The following is a 23,748-nucleotide window of genomic DNA, read 5'->3' on the forward strand; positions in this document are numbered from 1 at the left end:
AACGGTCAAACTAGGCAGCGCTGATCAAATATGAATCAATATTATGTTACGTTAATGCCTATTTCTTCCTTAAATGTTTTCAGAATCCTCTCGTAGTGTACGGTTTAGCTGTAAAATCACATGACCGGAGCACATCCAATAGAAATGCTCTCTCTCAATGAAATGACCTGTGATTGGTCAAAGTCTCCTGTCACGGGCTAGATTTTTTAAATGCCTGAAAACATGATGCCAAAACTATACTCCCTACTGCCACTTTGAACGTACACTAGGCAGAATATTTTTGGCATCATTGGGCAAAAATTCCATAATAACCTTTCAGCATATTGTAATTCAAGTGTTCTGAGAGAAAACTAGACTTCTGCACCTCCTCATGGCTCTGTTTTCAGGCTTTAGAAAATCTAGGCATTGACGGGAGACTTTGGCCAATCACAGGTCATTTCAGAGAGAGAGAGCGAGCGTTCCTATTGGCTGTGCTCCGGCTGGTGGGCGGTGCTTGGTATTTCCTGAAACTTATCTCAACATGATTGCCGGGTCACAAACTTTCTCATTTTAATTTAATTCAAACTAGGCAGCGCTGATCAAATATGAATCAAAATGCTCTTACTTTAATGTGTAACTGTAATTGTGTAGAATTTCCATTCAGTGAAATCATGTATTTTTGCAAAATGTAGTTTTTATTCTCCGGCATTCATGTACTGGCACAAATTCCTATTTATGCAATAAGGATTTTATATTCAAAACTAGATAACCCTGACATTATTATGACGAAGTAGTTAGTTACCTGGACGAGCTTCAACACTAAAATAGGCTACATGTCAATTTTACATGATCAAATATAAATCATTAAACCTTACTACTCGTATGTTCATTCCTTTATCTTAATTAAACTGAGAATAAAAGCCCATGAGTCTACAAAGGATAAGAGGGTGTGTAGATAATGGATGGGTGGATGTGAATAAAGGACTTTTACCTGCAACAGAGTATTTTTACATTTTGCCATGTTTTATTGTTTAAAAATACTTCTGATTCCATACAACCACCAATACCAATGACAATAATTTGTATCTTAAGGGAAGACTTATGATAATACACTATTATAAAAATAACACAATGTTGTTTTCCTTAATCATATGGGAATGATCATAAACATTTCAAAAAGGATATTTTCTCTGAGTGGCTTTCTGCAACATTTTATATGCCATGATGCTTTTTTGATTAAACAACATCAGATTCTCGAGATAACTACAAAGACGCTGACATTCAAATTCATACAGTGAGATTAAAAACACTCGCACACAACCACAGTCATACCCATCAGTATCACATTTTCAGCGTTGTACTTGGTCCCGGGAGGTCAACTCACACAAAATCGAGGACGAGCTTCTTGGTGAGGGTGTACTTGGGCTCTGGCATTTGTTTGAAGTTTAAATATTCTCCTTTGCTGACCTCCCTGTTCACACGTGTCAGCACTGTGAGAATATCATCCTTCGCTGGGCTGCACAGAAAACAGAGGAAGCGTGTTACAAATTATAAATAATAAAAAAAAAAATTGTGGGTATATTTTAGGGCTGTCAAGTTAACGCTATAGCGCAAATTCATTTTGACACCACTAATTTCTTTAATGCAACTTGCAATTTTTAAGTTGCAGCCGGCTCAGTTTTTCAGCTGGAGTGAAGACACTGACATCATATGAAACTAGAAAAACCATGTCATACTAGCTTCTCACGAAGGAGGCTAAATAACACTCCAAACTTGCACTAAATGTTGGCGAGGAAAAACTGACATGGGCCTTTTTAAAGGGGTCCCTTGACCTCTGACATCAAGATATGTGAATGTAAATGGGTTCTATAGGTACCCACGAGTCTCCCCTTTACAGACATGCCCACTTTATGATAATCACATGAAGTTTTGGGTCAAGTCTTAGTCAAGTCGGCACATTGATACACTGACAGCTGTTTTTGCCTGTTGGAATTGAGTTTGCGATGTTATGATTTGTGCATATTTTTCATGCTAAATGCAGTACCTGTGAGGGTTTCTGGACAATATTTGTCATTGTTTTGTGTTGTTAATTGATTTCCAATAATAACTATATCCATACATTTGCATAAAGCAGCATATTTGCCCACTCCCATGTTGATAAGGGTATTAAATACATTTGAACAGATAAAAAAATGTGCGATTAATCACGATTAACTACAGACAATCATGCCATTAATTAAATATTTTAATTGATCGACAGCCCTAGAATATTTGAATACAACAACATCATGCCCTCTGACACGTCACATCAACAACACAGCAAATATATTTGAAAATAACAAAAGCAGACCTAAGGAAACAGTGACAGATTTATGGTTCCTAATCTGGGAAATGAGGAATATTCTATGTTCCTTTTTCTAGAAAAAGGGAAGATTTACACCATCAAAAAAGTGCATTTTATAAGTCAATACAGCTGATGTATGCGTCACACATTAGTCTTGACTCTTGACATGTATCACTCTCCCTGAATCTTAAGTCTATGTGTGGTATGGAAGTCAGTAAGTGCTCATTTTTTATGAAGTTTGTGGTTAAGCTGGGGCCCTGCCTGATTTAGTTGGCCAAAACTTTGCCTGAACTATGGCTGGACAAAAAGCTCAACAAGCTTCATCTTAAACTCTGGGTGGAGGCGTGTCTCACCTTTTTGCTGACCTCGTCAGCTGCGTGCACAGCTGCTGGATGTAGATGGAGCCTGTGACAGTGTTTCGAAACGACTTGCACTCTGGCACGGTGGCCATGCCCAGCAGGAAGTCAGCACCCCAAGGCACCGTCTCGCCGTGCACACGACCTGCATCTTCCTCCAGGCGGCTCTGTTCGTCCTCCTCCTGTCTTGGCCTCGGGGGACACGGCACGGATCCTCTCTGGTAGCCGCTTCCCTGACACGCTTGGATGAAGAACAGTTTGGGCTTCCCTGCCAAGGTGGGAGCTCCAATGCTGGTGAAGGGCTTTGTCAGCTCTCGCAAGTACACCTTCTGCCCATCAGTACCAAAGACACATTCCTCTTCTCCATGGCTAAGCACGCATACCACCTAAGATCAGAGGCAGACATGTTTTGTGTTAAATTGTGTTACTTCTCAATTTTACTTTTTCCCAACGACATTTTAATGATAATGCTGGAGTTAAACACAAGATGATTTTGTATGCAAGTAATCACAATTAATCACAGAAACTCGTAGGTTAACTACACTTTAACCTATGAACCGTTTAACAGGACTATTGTAAACATACTGTTTTAAAGGAATAGTTCAGCATTTTGGGAAATACGCTAATTTTTTCTTGGACCTCTAAAAATAAAAATGAAAAGTTGTGGTTTTATGTGCCGGACTATTTCTAACTGCCGGCAGTAGCTTCATATGTTCCGTACAGATATGAGAGTGGTATTGATCTCCAATTATTTCCAAATGTCAAACTATTCCTTTAAAGAGTAAAGTAGTCACTGAGATTACAGCCCTGAAGGTGTGTGACGCTGCTCACCAAGGCATCATCATCCAAGAAGTTCCTTGAGCCCAGCTGTTGTAGTTCACGTCGCATGTCTCCTGCAGTCAAGTTGTTGTGTGTCACCACATTAAAACCAAGGCTGGTGAACACTGTATCCAGAGACTCTGTGTCACATAAAGGGAGACAAATTGAAACATACCGGAAGATAATTTTTTACTTAATATCATCACATCATGTGTGATACGTATTAACTTTGAGCATCCTCTACCCTGAATGTTGCTAGGTAACTAATAAATAAACAGTATATAAACAAATCAGATGACATGGCTGTTCAAATACAAGGATACATACTCGCATCCTGCCGAGACCCTTGTCGATCTTTCAGGCCAGGGAGGAACTCCTCATTATTGATGACCACACACAAACCGCGTGGTTTATTAGTCAGGGCGTAGTAGTCTGTCTAAAGGGCACAAGCACATCCACATAGACAAATCATAAACATTAATGTTCTAATGAATGAATGAATGAATGAATGAATGAGAGGTATGTGTGTTTGTGTGAATGGTTACGTCATCAGGAGGAGTGGGGGACTCTATATGTGGTGCTGCATCGGGGCACACGCTCGCTCCTCCATCTAAAAAATAAACACGATAAAAAAATAATAGCACGAGAGTGAATATCTGCAGCAGTGAGGGTGGAGGAAGGCTTGCCATTAAGGGTAATTATTCTATGACTCTGTGCTCAAATGAATGGCAGGTCAGTGAGTAATACAGTGGAAAAGAGAGACTTACCGCCGGGCTGAGTCTCAGACATCGACACAACGATAGGTTGTGTTGGCTGACGGGGGTTGTTGACCCTCTGTAGGAAGAAAACAGAGTTCCAGTCCTCATTAAACTGGCTCATTGTAGGATGAACTGTATAATAACACATATATACACACACCTGGTAATCCACGCTGAAATGAGCAGATCTGGTTTGAGGAGGCAGCTGGGTTACCCCTAAAAAAGACCACAATCATTTCATGAATTTCATAGCAATACAACATTTTAATGTTCATGTAAGTGCGTCTCATACCGTCCATGTAGCGCTGTATAGTCAATGCCAGTTGTTGATCAAACTGAAGCAGTGTAGCATGCAGTGCACGAAGATTTGTGTTCGACAGTAAGTCAGCATTCTTTTCCATTTCAGCAAACACATCCAGTGCTGTCTGTAATTAACAGAGATGAGTTGATAAAAAACAAAACAAAATGAACATGCAAGAAACAATTGCTTATGGCAAAATGGCTGTAGTTCACTTCAGTAACATAGCAAAGCAAATTATATTTAGGTTCAGGTCTTCACCGTGCCCTTATCTTATGAAGATTATATCTTAAATAATAATCCAAACTTTCAAAATAATAATTTCATTTAGGTTTCCTCAAGAAATGAATGAAATGCTGAGATATAAGTCAACTGTATATTTTTTAATAAAGCTGTCTAACACCCCTTAAAATCAAGAAGTACTCGAGACCCCCCATGAAGCTTTGGTGACCCCTTATGGGGGTCGGGATCCCCAGGTTAGGAACCGGTGATCGTCATCTGAGTAGTGTTATTAATTAATTTGATTAGCGAACCACTGTTCACAGAAAAAAGATGTAATCAATGCTGATTACAGTGGAGAGAGATGAACTATAAAAAAGTCTACATGTTCATTTCTTAAGAAACTGTTTATGTGGAAGGGTGGGTGTGTTCTCACTTTGCATGTCTCAATTTGTCTTCTGCCCAGCTTGTCGCTCAAAAGAAACTTCATCTTTTCAAAATTTTCATTAGTCATGTCGGCGTATACTTTGTACAGCAACACCCTGAAAGAAAGAGCAGAAGAGTGGAAAGGAGAAAGAGGAGAGAAACAACAGACAAGAGACTTTAACTTTGGGAATAAAGCTGTATTGTGATCCTCGTGTACAGTTATCTCCTCCAGTTAAATGAAGCTTAAAGCGAGAGTTCAGACAGGAAGACCCTCTTTACACTCTCTTTCATTCACAACCTTTCTGTCTGTCTCTCTCTCTCTCTCTCTCTACTGGCTCCTACTCTTATCAGCTGACTGTGGGTGGTTCAATCTTAGATAACCAAACAGATTTTACCACGCTCTCATTAGCCAATCATATTGTTGCAATCAAAATTTTAAAAACCATTCTCCTCTCTCTTGCGTCAGTTGTCCTATCAGTGCGACTAGAGGCAACCCGCCTCCACCCCATCACCTCTGGGCTTCATCATATTCCGTGCTCAGGCCTTCTCTACATTCTTCATTGGATCTTCAGCTACTCCTTTCACTACCACCACCACCAGTGTCTAGACTCCACGGGGGGAATATATCCTTATCTCATCACGGCATCACTACCCCCTTTTAGATACGTACTAGTCACGATGGAGTCTAATCGTCAAAGACTTTGCACTATTCTTCTATCATGTACCGCGTAATAAAATATTGTTCATTCTATACGAGGTCTCTCCTGATTGAAATGTCCTTCTGTCTATACATGTACCTGTATTCTGACAGCATGGGATTTGCATCGGTTTCTTCTGGTCGCCTGCTGTCTGTCTCCAGGAAGTTGAGGAGATCTGCTCGACCGATAGTTTGGAGCAGCTGACGAAGGAAGAGATGGTTGTCCAGCAGACCTTTTTCTTCTAGTCTCAAAAACAGCTTTTTTGCATCCCCGATCTGCATGAGAGCAACCGAGAAACACACAAACAAACCTTTTGAGAAGACGAACCTTGAAAGGGAACAAAATGCAACAGCTGAGAATGTTAGCGACGGGAGAGAAATGCTGTCCATAAGACACCATAGAAAAAAATCTGTGAGTTGAAAGCAAGGGAGTGGTGTTTGAAGGTAGAGAAATACATCACAACTACGAATTAAATCAAGTTTCACTAATAATGATCATGCCGGGCCTATTTATGTGTTGTGTTTTTTTCTACTTTTGTCTTTAAACGTATGATCCCTTGTTTCCCTTAACTACTTTGTCTCTATTTCTTTAGTTTGTCTTTACAATGAAGCACTTTGTTAATTTTGCTTGGTAAAGCTTTGCAACATATTTTATTATTGTTAAAACAAAAACAAAAACATTTTTACCATACACACTTTTATTTTGGTGATTATAGGATATCTGTAAAACATATTTTTCCTCAGTCATGGGGTTGAGACAAGTGCAAAGACAACGGGCCTTTCTCAAACCACCCCCCTACACCCTCTCCCACTCCGTTTGTGCGTTCTCGTGGAGGGTCGTCATATTAAGTACCATCCCAAACCAATTAGCTGGGAGTGGAAGTGCCCTCCAACAGCGAGCCGGCATCGATGCCGACTTACTGGACATGTGCAATGCTCGTAACGGTACACGCTCCGTACAAATATAAGTTCCGTGCAACTACCCGTACAAATGTAAACAGCTCAAACTAACAGACATTTAATATTGTCATACAGACATTAAGAACTTAAAGGTTATGTTCTATTTAGGATGAAATGTCAAGTCTAGAAAAATGGTAGATGTGTTCATTTGATTGTAAAGTGTTGTATATTTACATCTAAAGGGACTGTTGCAAAAACCAAGCAGCTTATAAACATCAAAGTTAAAAACGAGATGCTTACAGGAAAAAAAAGAAATGCCACCAAAGAAGCATGGAGTACGTTTTATTTCTGTTTATTGCATATTCTTTTTATTCTTAATATTGTGAACCTTTGCACAGCCCCTAGAATATATATTTGCATATTCCTGCATAGCTCTTTTTTCTGTTCTATATTCATGTTTCTTGTTTATGCATCAAAACACCAAAGCAAATTCCGTGTATGTGAAAACCTACTGGCAATAAACCGAATTCTGATTTAGATTTTTCTCCGTAGGCTTAAGGCCTATTTAATGTGGAGTGAATGTAATGAGTCTGCCACCTCACTTCCCACACTGTGACTTACGTATCTTATTATTAGTGCTGTGCATAACAGATGCTGCTTGATGCGAAACCATGAAAAGTTACGACAGTTCCTGTTCCCGTCGGAGAGAGAGAAGTTCATCCCAAAGCTTGCTGCTGTATTTATACCCTTCACCTTTAAAGAAGGGTGCTTCACTCAGCTGTGAGTGTGACTACAAACAAAGTTCACCCTATCACGGAGTGGGAGGGTCCGGGTTTGAGAAAGACCCAACAGTACCAGGTATGTGGTGCTCACCCCCTCCAGGCGTTTCTTGTTGACAACATCCCGACACAAGAAGCAGAGAGCTGCCACCTCAGAGGACTCCAGCTCCTCATCTATGCTAGACAGCTTCAGCCTATCCATCACAGACCCACTTCCACCAGCACAGGCCTGGTGCTCAGCTCACGGTGCTCAGCTCACGGTGCTCAGCTCACGGTGCTCAGCTCACGGTGCTCAGCTCACGGTGCTTAGCTCACGGCGCTCTACAGGTATCAGAGAGGCAGAAACAACAGAGTAGCAGGGGGTAAAAAGGAAAAGTTGGCATTTGTTGGGGAAACTAAAACAAGTGAAACATGACATGAGCTCAAATGACTGGCCAAATACCACCTCTATACTTGATGTGGCTGAATAATATAGAAACATTGATTTACGCCATAAGTGATAAACATATTAGAAAGTACAATTAAATCACTGTTGACATTTTGAGCACTCCTTACATTTAAAGCCCTTAACTTCAACCTGTAGGCAGTGTGAGGTCCTCAGGCAGGAACCTGATGGCTGTTCCCATGGCTAGGTTTAAGACTAAAATGTATTTCAAATGGTTAAAATATTTGTATGTATTTGAGTGGTATATTATCAATCCCCTTTTCTATATTTTGTTCTTGATTTTAAAGGTCCCAAATTGTAAAAGGTGAGATTTTCATGTCTTTTATATTATAAAGCAGGTTTAAGTGCTATATAAATCCTGTTAAACTATCAAAACGCTCAATATACGGAGAAATACACACAGCCCGTATTCAGAAATTGTGCGTTTGAAACAAGCCGTTAGGATTTCTGTCCATTTGTGATGTCACAAATATACAATATTTAGACCATTACACGGTTTTAAACATAAACATTCAAAATGTGTCCAAGTTTATTTCCTGTTGCAGTGTATGTAAATAACATCAGCTGACAGGAAGTAAACATGGACCCAAACTGTTGCCTAGCAACGCAATTCAGTTGAAATGCACTAAAACGGAGCGTTTCAGACAGAGGATAAATACAGGTATATTCAGACAGACAGTACGAGGAAAATAAAGTTTATTTTTTTAACATTACAGCATGTAAACATGTTTTAGTAGAAACTGTATGAACCTGAAAATGAGCACAATATGGGACCTTTAACTTTTAATGTTCACTTCCTTTTTCTTGTTTTATATGTGCCCTTTGAAAACCACATTGTGATATGTTACTGTATAAATAACATGCACTATTATTATTATTATTATTTGGTTTTATATATCTATGGGTTCAGTTTTAGGTAGGAGGGGGAAACATTTCGATGTAACACCAACATGTCCTGACGTTTGTTTGACTTCACAAAATTAAAAGTTTAAAAAGTTTTAGCTCAAACTCTGGTTACAACAGTAATGTAACCAATTAAATCAGTTTAACAGTAACATTACACTACAGTCAACAAACAGCCGAACTGTTGAAGTTACTCGGTTATAGACTGTAGTTTAACAGCTAGTTTACAGTAAGCTAACTAACGGCTGAATACATTAACTAACCTCCGTAAACACACAGGTGAGTCAACTTACCACGTTAAAACTTACCGCTGTCAGTTTATGTGCGTCTTCTGTTACTCAGTAAAACAATATCCCCTTTTTTAGACCGAAAAATAAGTCACAAATGAAGCCTTAGTGCTCGCAGTCCGCCGCCACTTACTGGTTTCACTTTCAGAGGAAGTGAGCGACGTGTTTTAAAGAACGACTACTTCCGCTTAAAACCTTCAAAATAAACGCTATATGGTCAATAGAGACGCAAAAGTAAAGTCTTACTTCGGATTAGTCGACGTGAAGTGGTCCAAGACCAATCAAAACAATTATCCTATAACTTATTTGGAGAATGTTGTAGCACGCCTTTCATTATATATCTTTTTTCTTTGTCTTTTTACATTGTACACTTTTATTTTGAAGACAGACTCGCTTGCTGGAGGTTGACAAACTTGCTCAGACATGTCTCACATGTGGCTGTTTTCGAAACCGCATACTATACTAGTAGTACGTACTGATTTGGCCAAAATGTAGTATGTAGTATGCAGTATGCGAACAAAAGCAAAATCTCCAGTATGCCAGAAATACCCGGATGACGTACTGATTTGGAAACATTCTCCAGTATGCATCGTACCTGTCTATCTCGCCTACTGTATCCCACAATGCAAAGCGGCGGAACAGCACAGGCTACGGGTATAAAAACAGCAGCCAAAAGCTGCTCTTTTTTTACGTTTTCTGTAGCCATTTCAACACTAAATTCACTTCTGAAAGTTTTTGAGGCGAGAAATCAACTGTGTAGATTATTAATATCGGCAGTTTTACGAAGTTAGATGGCGAATCGAACATTTGTTCCACCGTTGTCGGAGTTTAGAAGCTCCACAGAATACCGTGACAGCCAGCGAGCGCCTGCCCGGGTCGCTGCCAGCAAGCCGGGTAGTCACGCTCAGAGACCGCTATGAGCTGCTGGAGCTCTCTAGAGACCGGTCTGTAGACGACAGGCTTTGATTTCCTTGTTGACGGATAGTTTGTTTAAATATCACAACACAGATGTCCATTATAAATTAACAGGAACCTGTGTTTATTTGCCTTTTTTCGAGTTAAAAAGCTCCACAATCACCCGCGGGCGTAGCTCGCTGGAGAGCCGGCCAGTGACGCTCACAGAGCGGCTGCAGAGCAGCAGAGTGGCGAGGGAAGATGAGAGGAGAGGAAGAGGAGAGAGAAGAGGAGAGGAGAGAGAAGAGGAGAGGGAAAGAGCAGCTTCTGACGGGGCAGAGAGGTTCCTGATGAGACAACATGACACTTTTTTTAACATTTCTCTAATATCTGGAGGGAGATCAGTCCTTTTGCTGTAACTGAAAAAGCAGTTTGAGTAAAGTAAACGTTGTGGATGAATGTTTTATATTTCCCGTCTCTCCTCGTTGATGATCCTGTTTGTCGGACTTCTTTATGAGCTGTCAGAATAAATAGTTTAAACCTGCAGTATCTTATAAAGTAAACAAGCACAACATAAACAACAAAATCAAAGTTGTATTTTTTGATAATATTGTAATAGTACAAGTTAGTTTTTTTGTCCTGTGCTTTAAGAGCTGGTTTGAAGGCTTAAGCCTCGTCTAGCATACTGCTAAATACATCACTTTAACTGTCACATACTGCATACTACTGAGGAACGCAGTATACAGTATGTACTGTATACTGCATACTGCGCTCCTCAGTAGTATGCAGTATGCGGTTTCGAAAACAGCCATAAGATAGACAGTAGTGATGGGAATTCCGGCTCTTTTTAGGGAGCCAGATCATTTGGCTCAGCTCACCAAGAAGAGCCGGCTCTTTCGTCTCCCAAACGGCTCTTCATTTTACCACTTCTGCCTTTTATAGTTCAGCCAAATTTAGCTTTAGCTGTTTTGACCTATGATTAGTATGTGTGCACATATATCACTTAAATTGTTCAATATAATTATACTAATCCTTATAATTTCCAAAATACCATAATTTTACATGCTGCTTCATTTCCGCGCACCACACTACTCTCTCTCTTTCTCTCCTCCTCTCCCTCCGGCACTGTACCTGTAGACCGTCAGCGCGCCGTACACCCCACCCCTCCCTGCTTGATGGTATGATCGTTGTCTGTCATCACCTGATTGGTCGCACGGACGTCATTAACACAACATTCAGTCACAGTCAGTGCATGAAGTGCCCGTGGCGCGGAGAAGATCGTCCTATCATTCTGCCTTGAATTAATAAAACAATAAATAAATAAACGTCTCTCAGACGGGAGCCAGCTCCTATCACTTAAAAGAGCCGGCTCTTTGAGCTGGCTCGTTCGTGACCGACACATCACTAATAGACAGGTACCAAAAATGAAATTACAAACATTGTTTGAAACATACCACTTTATTCAGATCACTAAAGTTAGTTTTTTTTTTAGCAAGATCATACAGCTCAGGTGAAGTCTCAGGTTTGAAAGTTTCCCTTTAATACAGCTAGTCATCTGTCACTTATATAACATCAGACAAGATATAACATAACCAAATGCAATTTTAAAATTAAATGTCAAGTTAAAAGGATAAATGAACAGAATAGCTATATATGTTTTTTTTAAAAAGGCTGTTTAGCATGTGCTTTCAGAGTGAGGAGGCTTCCAGGCTTAGTTCTGGAGGACGGCGGGAGGCAAAAGGGAGGAAGTACTCTCTGGCAAACTGGAAGACGTCATCTGGTTTCCTCAGCAGCAAAAACTGCAGGAAGTCAGATACGAGCGCACGGATCTCTGGATGCTGTCTCAGGTAGGAGGCATGGTCCGCCTTCAGCTCCTCCTGCCCCCAACGAGACACAAAAGCACATTCATTCTCTGTTCTGTTCAAAGGGTTTATAGGGTAAGATGATGGTAATGGGAAATATAGCCTGTAGGATAAGATGTATGGAAGGAAAACAGTATTATTCAGGTACAGTCATTCTGAATAAATGTCTTTATCATATGAGAACATTATTGGTTACCTTTCTGTCCAAGAACTTGGAGCGCATCTGCATGTCTTCTTCCCAAACCAGAGGGACCTTCTCAAAACCTCAAAACACACACAACCAAACAAACATCATAACTCTGTTTCATTAGAAAAACTGCTTTTATATGTGTGTGTGAGAGAATGGATACCTTTTTCTAGCTGTGATGGCAGCTGCAGCAGCCTCATGGTGACCGGTGATCCCAACTGCACTCTGCTGGCCATGTGCCTGATCAGAGAATATAAACTGCTCAAAAAAAATACTTTATCAAGTCATATTAAAAAATGTTTTTTCCACAAAGTGATTTATAGAGCGTGAAAGTCATAAATGCATGCACTCGTTTAGGATGCAGGTGTGTTTCACTGGCGGTCGAACAGTACGCCATCCACACACACACATGAAAAACAACACAGAAAATAAAATTAACTTTACTGTAATGTGTTTTTCTTGCTCTCTCTCTCTTTCTCTCTCTGTCTCTCATACACTCTCATTTACATGTATCAGTTCATGGGTCTCACATCTGGATAAAATCAACATACATTTTTATTTGAACTTAGCCACATACTGTATATGGATCTCTGGTAGCCAGATCACAAATATCATTGCAATCATGTCTTGGTTTTCACAGGCTACATGCGAACCACATTACAACACTAAAACTCACCAAAACGTTAATTTGATTGTTATCATGCCACCCTAAACACAGGTATAGTCCTTTAAGGAGCTGCAAACACTAAAAGAATTGCAATTTGATCCACAGTGTTGGGCAGTGAGAAGACGTAAAGTCAAAGAGTATACGATAGATATGCTTTTTTGACAACAGCCGTTAGACGGCGTCGCGGTAGCGCTGCTGCCATTTTGGACTGAAAATGGCAATGAGTCTGTGGCCATGAAAAGAGACGTCTGTAAATTAGAAGATAATTTTTTTTTTAGGTAAATCAACTTCCCAGTACAAACACTTATATAGCCCTAATTTAAATCATTATGTCCTAAAAGTGGTAAATTAACTAAAAGCTGAATCCAGAGTTATTTTCCTCTGCATAATGAACGTGCATCAGACCCGCGGGACTGCACGCTTATATGACATATCTGGTTCTGCCAGCTTCCTGCTAGCTGTATGCAGCTGTAATAATGGATATATTGTCTGTAACTCATCACTTTTATTATGTTATAACACACCCATGGGCTGTATGCTGTAAGTCTGTACCGATATGTATGTATTAACGTCTCTGTTCCCAAACAACCGGCTATCGGCCAGTAGCTAGTAGCGCTAGTAGCATGACATAAACAGAATTTAATGTGGTTGTAGGCTATTTACTAACACGCAGGGCAAAAGCACAGGGCACAACCTCTTATACATCCATGGCCTGTGATCTATTGTTCAATGATGTTGGAGGTCCTTCACATGAAAACGTTTGAGATTGATCTCAAAATCTGTGTGCTGAATTTTTCTAACTTCCATTCATGTCCATCGCTCCTCTGGGAAGCGGCCGGGAAAAAAGTAAGTAAGTAAGTAAATTGTTATAATAGTATGCATATTTATAATATTTTATTTTTCAACACAGGCCATTTCAGTAGAAACATTAAAATAATGACAATAGAATAGAAATAATTTTGTTTTACTTTTGCACTTTGTAGGCGGATGTTTTACTGGCGTCCGGTAGTCACTTTCAGTCCAAAATGGCGTAGCTCTGCTGCTGGGCGTTGCAATGGAACAAACAATTGACTTTCACTTTTTAGCAATATCCGTTCTTTGGTGTAGTCATTGAGCTTACCCATCAGCCAGGAAGTAGCACTGCCAGGTAGTGGGGCTGTCCTCCACAGAGTGAACAATCCTCTCCACCCCAAATACCTCCACGTCCTCAACCCCAACCTTCAGCTGCTTCAGACCCAGCTCGCTCTGACCTCAGAGAAACAAATAATCAGAGCTCACTATTCAAACAACACACAGAATGACCAAGAGGTCTCACTGGCATGATTACTTACAAAAGTGGTGTGGATGATGTGTAATCCCTGGTCGAAGGAGATGAAGGTCATGTGTTCTGGCACCATCTTCCTAAGAGCGATCAGGCGCATCAGCAGCAAGCTGGACCCCTCGGTAACCAGCCCTCGTAGGACACACATGGGATAAGAAACGCTCTCCTTCGTTGTCTCCTGTACACACACACACATAAAAAAGAATTACATCTTACAGTAATTTCACAACAAGAAGTCTGTTGACATCACCTAAATGTTTGAATAAAACCATTTTGAAGTGTTATCAGAAAGACATTTAGATCCAGATTTCACTAAATGGTAGTAAAAAGTACTTTTAGCCGTGGCAAAGGTCATCATATTAGCATCTTTTCCCCATAAAAATGCTTAGAGGGCCTATAGGATGATAGAACCCTAATGTTGTTTTGCAACAGGGTTATTCTTTCTCACCTCTCCTACAGTGGTAACTTTATTGATCACCATCTGCCCGTCATGCTGCACCATGTGACGCCTCTTGTCCAAACTGTGGCCCTCAAGCTGAAAAGGGGATTCAATGTGTTTAAAGGCAGGAAATACAAAATAAAAAAAACCAGACAGATGTGGCATGAGAATGAAGAATAAGAATGAATTCCATGTGTGTTATAGAGGACCTATTATGCTTATTTTCAGGTGCATACTAGTATTTTGGGTTTCTACTAGGACATCTGACCTCTGTCTGAAACGCTCTGTTTGAGCTCCTGCCAGATTTTTAAAAAGCGTCTGTCCTGCAGTGGTTTGACTTTTGAAAACTAGAGCCAATGAAAATGTGGGACATCGTCTCAATATGTGGGACGTGGGACAAGGGATAAAAATGCTGTGTAGTCCCTCATAAAGTGGGACACCCTAGTTACTTGGTGACATCACCACGTTACGGAATAAAAGGCGGGACGTTAAGCAAGTTTGTTTCAGGCAGTTCAGGAGCAGTGTCTCTGTGGGGAAGAGTAACTCCCTTTGGCGTGGACTTTGGGCTTTATAACTTCGCAGACCTTTTACATGCACAAAAAACTGCATAACACACTAAAGGAAAGGGGAAAAAGCACAAAAGAATAATAGGTCCCCTTTAAAATGAGACAGTGCGGAGAGTTTGCAAAGACCCACCTTGACATACTCATGGTAATCTTCCTCCAGCACCTCCAGGTCCGTGGTTAGGTAGGCTTAAATGGACAGTGAAGAAAGGACAAAAGACATTCAAGTAAATAGACAAAACTATGGAGGTCAATCTGTCTTTGCAGCCCCTGCCTCCCCCTCACCCATCACTGTAGTTCCACAGGGGGAGTCATCGATGGCTCCCTGGCTCTTAGCATGCAGTAGCATACACGGCTGCTGGACTCTTCGGGCAAACTCCACCGTCACACTGAACTTCCCCAGGTCCCGGCCGCCCTCTGACACAGTCACCAGAGAGTCTGGAAACACACACTTCAGCAGCTCTGCAGGCTCTGGGAGAAGTGGGGGATTTTTACGTTTGAACGTATGGACAGTTTTAAATAAGTCTAAAGCAGGGGTCAGCAACCTTTACTACCAAAAGAGACATTTTAGTCAAAATTTAAAAAAAGAAAATCTGTCTGGAGCCGCAAAACATTTGAGCATTGTGATGAAGGTAACACAGTTTATAGTCTAAGTATATAGTATATAAGTCTAATGCAGTGAGGGCCAAAGAGCAAATGTATTATGGAGTATGAGGGCCACTTTAAGGGAAAGAAAATCTGAGATTTCTAGAATAAAGTCATAACTTTACGTGAAAAAAGTTGTAATATTACGAGAATAAAGTCATAACTTTATGAGAAAAAGTCATAACTTTATGAGAAAAGAAGAAAATAACGCGTAAAATTACTACTTTATAATAATATGACTTTATCTCATAATAAACTTCTGACTTTATTCTTGTAATATTATGACTTTTTTCTCGTAAACCTACGATTTTATTTTCATAATATTACGACTTTATTCTTGTAATATTACGACTTTATTCTCGAAATCTCAGATCTATTTTTTTTCCTCAATGTGGCCCTAATACTCTGTTGTACCACAGACCTACAACAATGATAAACACAAATGAAAATATAAACAAAAAACTATTAATCATTTCCATGTTTAATAATCCACAGGGAACCTCTGGAGAGGAGCTAAAGAGCTGCAGGTTGCTGACCTCCTGGTTTAGAGCTTTATTTTCTATATTTGGTTGATTTGGTGTGATGAAGGTAACACAGTTTATAGTCTAAGTATATAGTATATAAGTCTAATGCAGTGAGGGCCAAAGAGCAAATGTATTACGGAGTATGAGGGCCACTTTAAGGGAAAGAAAATCTGAGATTTCTAGAGTAAAGTCATAACTTTACGTGAAAAAAAGTCGGAATATTGGAGAATAAAGTCATAACTTTATGAGAAAAAAGTGGTAATATTAAGAAAATAAAGTCATAACTTTATGAGAAAAAAAGAAAATAACGCGTAAAATTACTACTTTATAATAATATGACTTTATCTCATAATAAACTTCTGACTTTATTTTCGTAATATTACGACTTTTTTCTTGAAATCTCAGATCTATTTTTTTTCCTCAATGTGGCCCTAATACTCTGTTGTACCACAGACCTACAACAATGATAAACACAAATGAAAATGTAAACAAAAAACTGTTAATCATTTCCATGTTTAATAATCCACAGGGAGCCTCTGGAGAGGAGCTAAAGAGCTGCAGGTTGCTGTCCTCCTGGTTTAGAGCTTTATTTTCTATATTTGGTTCATTGTCAGTTCTGTGCCTGGGTGCAACACGAGATGTGCCAAAACCAGGTGGTGTTAACTCCAGCAGCCTACGCAGTTTGTGTCAGTAGCCTGCAGAGTAAACGGACATCTCACCAATGCTGGACATGAACGTGTTCGCTTCGTCAGAGGCGTTCAGCTCCTCTCCGAGTTCGAGTCCCTCAATCCCCGCTGCGGCTCCGGCAGGTGTCTCGTCTTCCAGCGGGGCTTCCATCATTAACGCTGTCTTTATTTAATGGCAGATACTCCCGGTAATAATAATAAAAAACAGCTTTATAATACACACTTTTGTTGCAACAGATAGCTTGTTTGGTTTAGTTTTTATGGCAAGCAGCCTTTTGATGTTCCTCCCGGAAGAGAAGACGAACAAATGTGAGTTGTCAGGGCAACGACGCTGCAGTACCGTAAAGACGGACCTATGTGCGCAACCAAATTCCCACCAAAGCAGGTGCACACAAACAAATCCTGTTCATTGCTCCATAATGTGTGTTGGTTGAATGCCTTTTTAAATCCTCCATGTGTTTAGCTATTGTTAAGAATAAAAAAATAAAACTTAAAAAATAAAGGCTTATTGTTTTTTTGTTTTGTTTTTTAATTCTATTCTTTCTTTTTGTCATTATTATTATTATTATTATTATTATTATTTTCTTAATTTTATTTCAATTTTGAATGTTGAAGTTGTTTTCTCTAGTGTACTTAATGAGTTTGTCTATAAGCTCAACTACTTTGACCAAAAATTGGTTCATAAACTTTTGTAATTACGAACTGTAAATTGTATATACGAAAATAACCTCGAAAAAAGGGAAAAAATAAAGTATAAAAAAAATTAAAAAAATAAAAGCAATACACAGCAATTCATTAAAAAGGAAGCGAACAAATACAATGACAAATTGTTTTTCACTTTACCATGCAGTTACTGGCATCTATTTTACATTTGCTGTACTGGTTTTGTTTGGATTTTTTTTCTAAGCCATAAAAGAAAATGTTTTAAAAATATATTGCGTTAGGAACACTTTCATATACTAAATATGCGTAGATAAGGCTAGGAGGCAATACAAATTCATGTTTGCATTAGTAACTTATTTGTTAGATATGCGAATGTCACCAGGCTTCTGTTTGTAAAAAGTTCTAGTGAAATAGTATCATTCCTCATTAAAACATGGACCCACCAGTGGTCATCATACTTTGAGCAAAAAGCAGGTTTATTCTGCAACACAAATCTGGGACAATATAAAACACAATGATTCAATGTGATGATTTAAAAATAGAAAGATAAAAAAAGATCGAGCACACCTTAAGAAACCCCTTCCCCTGAGTAAATTATACACCCTTAATTAAGACATAAAGCATACTGTGTTTGTATGATTTCTGGTGTTTAAGCTTCAATGCTGATGTGGAGACAACACAAGACTCTTCCTCAGGGTGGACCTAATTTCAGGCATCTGCTTTACTTCACCGGGGTGACTGTTGCCCTCTTTCTTGCTTACTTCATTGTTCACGCTGTGGAGGATGGTGGTAATGTCTTCACCCCTAAAACAATATACAACGTACAAAATTACTATCCCTAACATGGCACTTTATGATTAAGTCAAGTGTACATCATACATTACATGGTAACGATCATATCATCAGATCTACAAGATACAAAATATTGTGGAAATTTCAAGCCGCAGGACTAAATATATATTTAATTTTTTTGAGTTACCTTTGACAGCCCTCCATTAGCTGCCGACACACAGATTGGACGAACCAGCTCCCATGTATTATGTTTCTCATTGCCTTATGATCTTCAACAGTGGCAACAGCAACCAGAACATCGGCAAATTCAGAGGTGGATGGTGAGTGAGAGTCATCAGCCTGCAGATCTTTAAATAACACTCCACGCTGTATCTTCCCTCCCTGGCAGGCCTGGATCAGGAACACTTTGGGCTTGTTGGTGAGGGTCGACTGATCAGTCGCCTTGAAAGTTCTAGTTATCTGTGTGATGGAGAGGGGCTGCCCATCGATCCCGAGGACCGCGCCCTTCTCTCCGTGACTCAGGATACAGCAGATGAAGGCATCGCCATGCTTAGGAGCCTCTTGAAGAGCAGCGAATCCGCTGCCAGACCACTCCTTAACATTGAACTCCTGCAGCTGAGAGAGGTCGCTCTGAGAAGCGAAGCATTTCAGTGTGCGATCCATCTGGTCCATGGTTTGGTCTACACACATCAGCACTCTGAACCCCAGCCAGCTGAACACCTCTGTCAAACTTTCTGCAGGATATTGAATTTAAAAAAAAATAGTTAAGCTTCAACCACCACCAAACAGGACAATAGTTTAAATCTGTGAATCTGTCTACTCTGTAACATACGAGCATCTTTGTCGGTTCCTCTTCTTTCTGTCCCATCCATGAAATTCATGTTGTTTATGATCACGCAGAGGCCGGTTGGCTGGCTGTTCAACTCATATTGCACGTCCTGAAAACAATAGAAACAGTTTGACACAAACATATAATGAAGAAACTTCAATATTTTATGCTTGAACACGCAACTTAAGTTTACTAGTTTCAATTTATGAGGTATTACAATAGAGTGCTCCAGGATGACATATTTTTGTAGGCCAACCAGGAAGTTAGCATCGCTCTGGGTTCCGACAAAAAGCAAATGGGATTTTTCCATTGGGTTTTGGATTATTATACATAAGCTCTGTGGCAAACAAACGTTTATGATACTTACAAGTTTTGTTCAGCAAGATTATCTCCACAAATGAACACCACTTTATGATTTTTGAAGTGTGAATGCAATCGGCAGAAGTAAAACGCTAACATTAAGCTATAAATGAGCCACACCAAGGTTGCATGAGTGTGAGAATACACAACGAGGCTGTAAAGGCGGACGAGTCACCGTGATGACGTTTAGTAGTTAATTTACTTGTTAGCAACAGCTAATAAACCAACACATAAAGGCTTCAAAATTCACGAGTGGGATATTTATTTAAGTATTTTAAGTCGAAGAACAAAACATTAAAATCTTTTAAGGTTGTGTTAACCAAAGACCTTATTTCAGGCATCTAACTAAAAACCTATTAAAATCGACTTCCAGACAGAGGAACCGAAAGTGCTAATATGCCAACTTATTCCCGCCTAAAGCCTACGACGAACTGTGACTTTCTTGACTTGCAAAATTATGTTTTAATTTGACAAACATCATATGTGTGATTAACTGCGTAATTCAAATGGGATCAAAAAATTATTTGTCTCTCGGCGTTGACTACCGTTCATATTTTCTCCAAAATAAGGTCTCATGGGGTCTGTCTATATAATAAAGCTAATATTCTATATGTTAATACAGGATAATAAGCATGTCTTGTGTCTAAAGCCTAACTAATAACAATGACTCAAGCATTGTCACATAAAGTGTGTTATTTCAATATTAGGTGAAAACCTCACCTCCTTTCGCCTCTTGCTCCCTGGTGGCAGAACATCTGAGGAAATCAGAGGGAAACAGAATTACAACTCCAAACATAAAGACCTCAACTTCATGTGAAACACACAATAGGCTGGCATAAGAGTCATTTCTATAACCAAACTGCACATAATAACGTACCACTTTCATGAACCGAAGAAACTTGGACAGGCGTAGGTAAAAGGCAGGCGTCATTCAATTGTATTTTCTTCAGGTTTGGGAACGTCTCTTGAATCTCATCATCAGTTTGCAGGAGGTTCAGGAAAGCTTGGCAGCGGTCTTCTCCTTTGTTCATGATCTTATCCACAAGCTCAATGATGTGGCCCTCTTCGTCTTCCTTGTTGATGCTTCTGAGGTTGTTGTACTCCCGTTCAGTTATCAGGTTATTCTCATGAACTTTATTGAGGATCAACCTGCGGTCTCCACTCAAAATCGTCTGCATGGCTGTTTTATTACGTCTTATCTTGTCTTTGGCTGCCATGCTGAATCTGACATTGAGAACAATAAGAACAAGTAGTCAATATTGTTTTTTTTTGTAACATATTGCAATTGCACTTTTACCACTAAAGAGCCATTGTCCGGTACGTAGAACAGCCCTTACGAAAAAGAAGTTTATTCAAGTGTGCCATTAGTATACTTCTTTTAAACTTAAAATACGAGATCATGCTTTCTGTTTACTTTTTATGTACTTATCAGAGATATAATAAGGAGATAAAATTATACTTGGCTTATACCAACAAGTATACAGAAAAGTCTAAGTGTATTTGCCTTATACTGAAAGGTTTAAAGAAAAGTATTTGGCTAAGTACCATAAGTTCATTTAAAGAAAACTTACAAGTATACTTGCAATAAAAACTATTAAACCAGTAGTTCACTAAGAGTATACTTTAAAGTGTACTTTCATAAACTAGAAAGGAGGCTACAAGTATATAACTAGTAAACTAACAGTATACCTATAAGTTCACTTGTAGTAGAGTTCATATTATAGTTGCAGTACAAAATACAACTTGGTACAAAGTTAACTACATCTTACATTAAAAGTATACTTTTAAAAACTAAACAGTGGGCCAATATAGTCCCAAGAAGTATTCAAGTACTAGTAACAAGTACATTGATATTAGTATACTTATCACATAAAGTATACTTGGGATTATACTTGAACTGTACTTAAGTTTACTTCATAAAATAAACTTGAAGTATACTTCTTTTTTGTAAGGGAATTCATCATTGAGTACTTCATTCATGAGATTAAAGCAACATAATTCTTATTTACCAAACACAGCAAGTGTTACTTTGAAAAAGGGGGCCCTCAAAAATGAGTTAACATTTAAAATGTAGTCAACTAGCTAAGAATGTGTGCCATCTTGTATCTAACGTTATATTTTGACATCAGGTAACGTTACAGACTGACGTTACACAGTCAGAATTTAACATAGCGAACTTAAACTCTTTTCTACGATTGTGGTATAACGTTACAAAGTGAGTAAGGTTAACTGAAGGTTCTGAAAATGCATTTCCTTCTGAAAATGCATGGGAATGCTGACAGCTGAAATTAATTGCAAAACGTTGCTGAAATTTCAGAAATGTGAAATGACTTGCCTAAACATGTTAAAGCTCAAATGCATTGCACTGCACTGCTAAAAAACCTAGAAGTTGAAATGTACAACTGGCAGGGTTGGAATCTGAACTGCATTACCTATAGAAGCTAAGAGCTGAAATACATTGCTAGAAAAACTGGAAGCTAAACTGAAATACTGTCAAAAGTGGTAATTATCCTGAATAGGCGGAAAGAAGAAATGCTTTGTATGTATATACATATATATAAAAAAAAATTGGAAAAAGCTTAATATTTTAAAAAGTATAAATAGTTGAAACACGAAAAGATATAACACTAATGTCCTTAAAGAGCTGAATATTTTGATTGTTGAACGGTTTCTGTAGCTGAAAGTATCCAGAAGTTAAACTGCAAAAAACGGTACGGAAGAAATAGTTGGAAGTTGAAGAAGTTGAATAAAGATACAAAGAACAATACTGTACTTGGAAACTACAGCTAGCTACAACAATACACTGATAATAACATAATGGCTTTAGTCACTTACTGTCAGGACGTCTTTCCCTCCACTTTCTGTGGACTTGTACCGGGGGACTCTCCTTGTGCCTGTAATAACAATACCTAGGCAGGGTTGCTTTCGTTTTCAAGATCAAAGGTGACGTCTCTGCAGAATGTGCAGTAACGTTAATTACAAGCTATTCAATTCTGTATTCATTTGCTCAGGTTTTTCTGTGCCATGTGGAAGCGATTCGTTGATAAAAGGCTAGAGAGTATACAGGATGTAGTGACAGACAATAGAAGTGTGTGAGTGTGGTGCTTGTCCACCACCTAGTGGAAGAGAAAAAGGGCTTCAGGGTAGCTGAGTTAAACGGTTGGTTTGGGCATGCAGCTTCAGTTCCAGGAAGAGAAAGAGAAAGACTATCGCAGCAACACTAGAGACTTCCCAGCAACACACATAAAATGAGATCTTGTTTCACAGCGGTGTATGTCTCCCTGGTGGTCTAGTGGTTAGGATTCGGCGCTCTCACCGCCGCGGCCCGGGTTCGATTCCCGGTCAGGGAACTAGTGTTTTGCTCTGTTAAAGGTCCCATATTATGCTCGTTTTCAGGTTCATACTTGTATTTTGTGTTTCTACTAGAACATGTTTACAAGACAATACAAGACAAGATGAACCTGTATTAATCCCTTGAGGGAAATTCAGGTGTCAAAGCAGCAAAATCAGCAACATCAGCAAACAGAGTGAAACTCAGGAGAGGTAAAGGTATACACAATTATAAAAAAACAATAATAGAGATATAAAAGATACAGAGTGAATGGGTGAACATAGTGTGTACAGTCCGTCAATAAATAAATGTAGTATGTACAATGAATAAATGTAATATGTACATATGTGCAGTCTATAAAGTGGTATATAGGATGTATAGTGTAAAGTGCGCCAGTGGTTAGATTCTTAAAGTAAAAAAAACAACATTATTTTCCTCATACTGTCGGCCTGAATATACCTGTATTTACCCTCTCTGTCTGAAACGCTCCGTTTTAGCGCATTTAGACGAAATTGCAACAAAATTGGAACAAAATTGCAACAGAATTGCGTTGCTAGGCAACAGCTTGGGTCCATGTTTACTTCCTGTCAGCTGATGACATTCACATACACTGAATCCAGGAAATAAACTGGGACACATTTAGAATGTTTACGTTTAAAATTGTGTAAAGGGTCTAAATATTGTATATCCGTGACATCATGAATGGGCAGAAATCCTGACAGCTTGTTTCAAACGCAGAGTTTCTGAATACGGGCTGTGTGTATTTCCGTGTGGA

At 39.2% G+C, this 23,748-nt stretch overlaps 3 protein-coding genes and 1 non-coding gene across 7 annotated transcripts; 1 reads left to right on the forward strand and 3 right to left on the reverse strand.

Moving 5' to 3' along the window:
- Positions 1-981: 981 nt before the first annotated feature.
- LOC141776689 (caspase-8-like) lies at positions 982-9,367 on the reverse strand. Of its 4 annotated transcripts, XM_074650441.1 has the most exons (13): positions 9,232-9,367; positions 7,863-7,896; positions 7,670-7,806; positions 5,997-6,172; positions 5,210-5,315; positions 4,549-4,681; positions 4,417-4,472; positions 4,266-4,332; positions 4,044-4,108; positions 3,826-3,934; positions 3,511-3,638; positions 2,677-3,065; positions 982-1,495 (listed from the first exon to the last, which is right to left on the reverse strand). In XM_074650441.1, exons 3-13 carry the CDS (start codon positions 7,775-7,777, stop codon positions 1,360-1,362), a joined length of 1,473 nt encoding a protein of 490 aa, XP_074506542.1. In that variant the 5' UTR covers positions 7,778-7,806; positions 7,863-7,896; positions 9,232-9,367; the 3' UTR covers positions 982-1,359. The 4 variants fall into 4 exon arrangements, with proteins under 4 accessions (XP_074506542.1, XP_074506539.1, XP_074506541.1 ...); XM_074650438.1 differs by lacking the exon at positions 7,863-7,896 and having other exon boundaries at positions 7,670-7,843; positions 9,232-9,361; XM_074650440.1 differs by lacking the exon at positions 7,863-7,896 and having other exon boundaries at positions 7,670-7,838; positions 9,220-9,361.
- A 2,174-nt stretch (positions 9,368-11,541) lies between these two features.
- catip (ciliogenesis associated TTC17 interacting protein) lies at positions 11,542-17,461 on the reverse strand. Its single transcript, XM_074650450.1, has 9 exons — positions 17,032-17,461; positions 15,429-15,614; positions 15,277-15,332; positions 14,590-14,676; positions 14,152-14,319; positions 13,941-14,065; positions 12,317-12,393; positions 12,163-12,230; positions 11,542-11,981 (listed from the first exon to the last, which is right to left on the reverse strand). The coding sequence occupies exons 1-9, from the start codon at positions 17,150-17,152 to the stop codon at positions 11,793-11,795; spliced, it is 1,077 nt and encodes a 358-aa protein (XP_074506551.1). The 5' UTR covers positions 17,153-17,461; the 3' UTR covers positions 11,542-11,792.
- Positions 17,462-17,821: 360 nt separating this feature from the next.
- LOC141776692 (caspase-8-like) lies at positions 17,822-22,767 on the reverse strand. Its single transcript, XM_074650448.1, has 7 exons — positions 22,578-22,767; positions 22,478-22,538; positions 20,520-20,866; positions 20,363-20,397; positions 19,286-19,391; positions 18,641-19,187; positions 17,822-18,465 (listed from the first exon to the last, which is right to left on the reverse strand). The coding sequence occupies exons 3-7, from the start codon at positions 20,857-20,859 to the stop codon at positions 18,318-18,320; spliced, it is 1,176 nt and encodes a 391-aa protein (XP_074506549.1). The 5' UTR covers positions 20,860-20,866; positions 22,478-22,538; positions 22,578-22,767; the 3' UTR covers positions 17,822-18,317.
- A 153-nt stretch (positions 22,768-22,920) lies between these two features.
- Positions 22,921-22,992, forward strand: trnae-cuc (transfer RNA glutamic acid (anticodon CUC)). Its single transcript has one exon. It is a non-coding gene; the product is annotated as a tRNA-Glu (tRNA).
- The last annotated feature ends 756 nt before the right edge of the window (positions 22,993-23,748 follow it).

Source organism: Sebastes fasciatus, chromosome 11 (assembly GCF_043250625.1).
Source record: "Sebastes fasciatus isolate fSebFas1 chromosome 11, fSebFas1.pri, whole genome shotgun sequence".
Taxonomy (NCBI): domain Eukaryota; kingdom Metazoa; phylum Chordata; class Actinopteri; order Perciformes; family Sebastidae; genus Sebastes; species Sebastes fasciatus.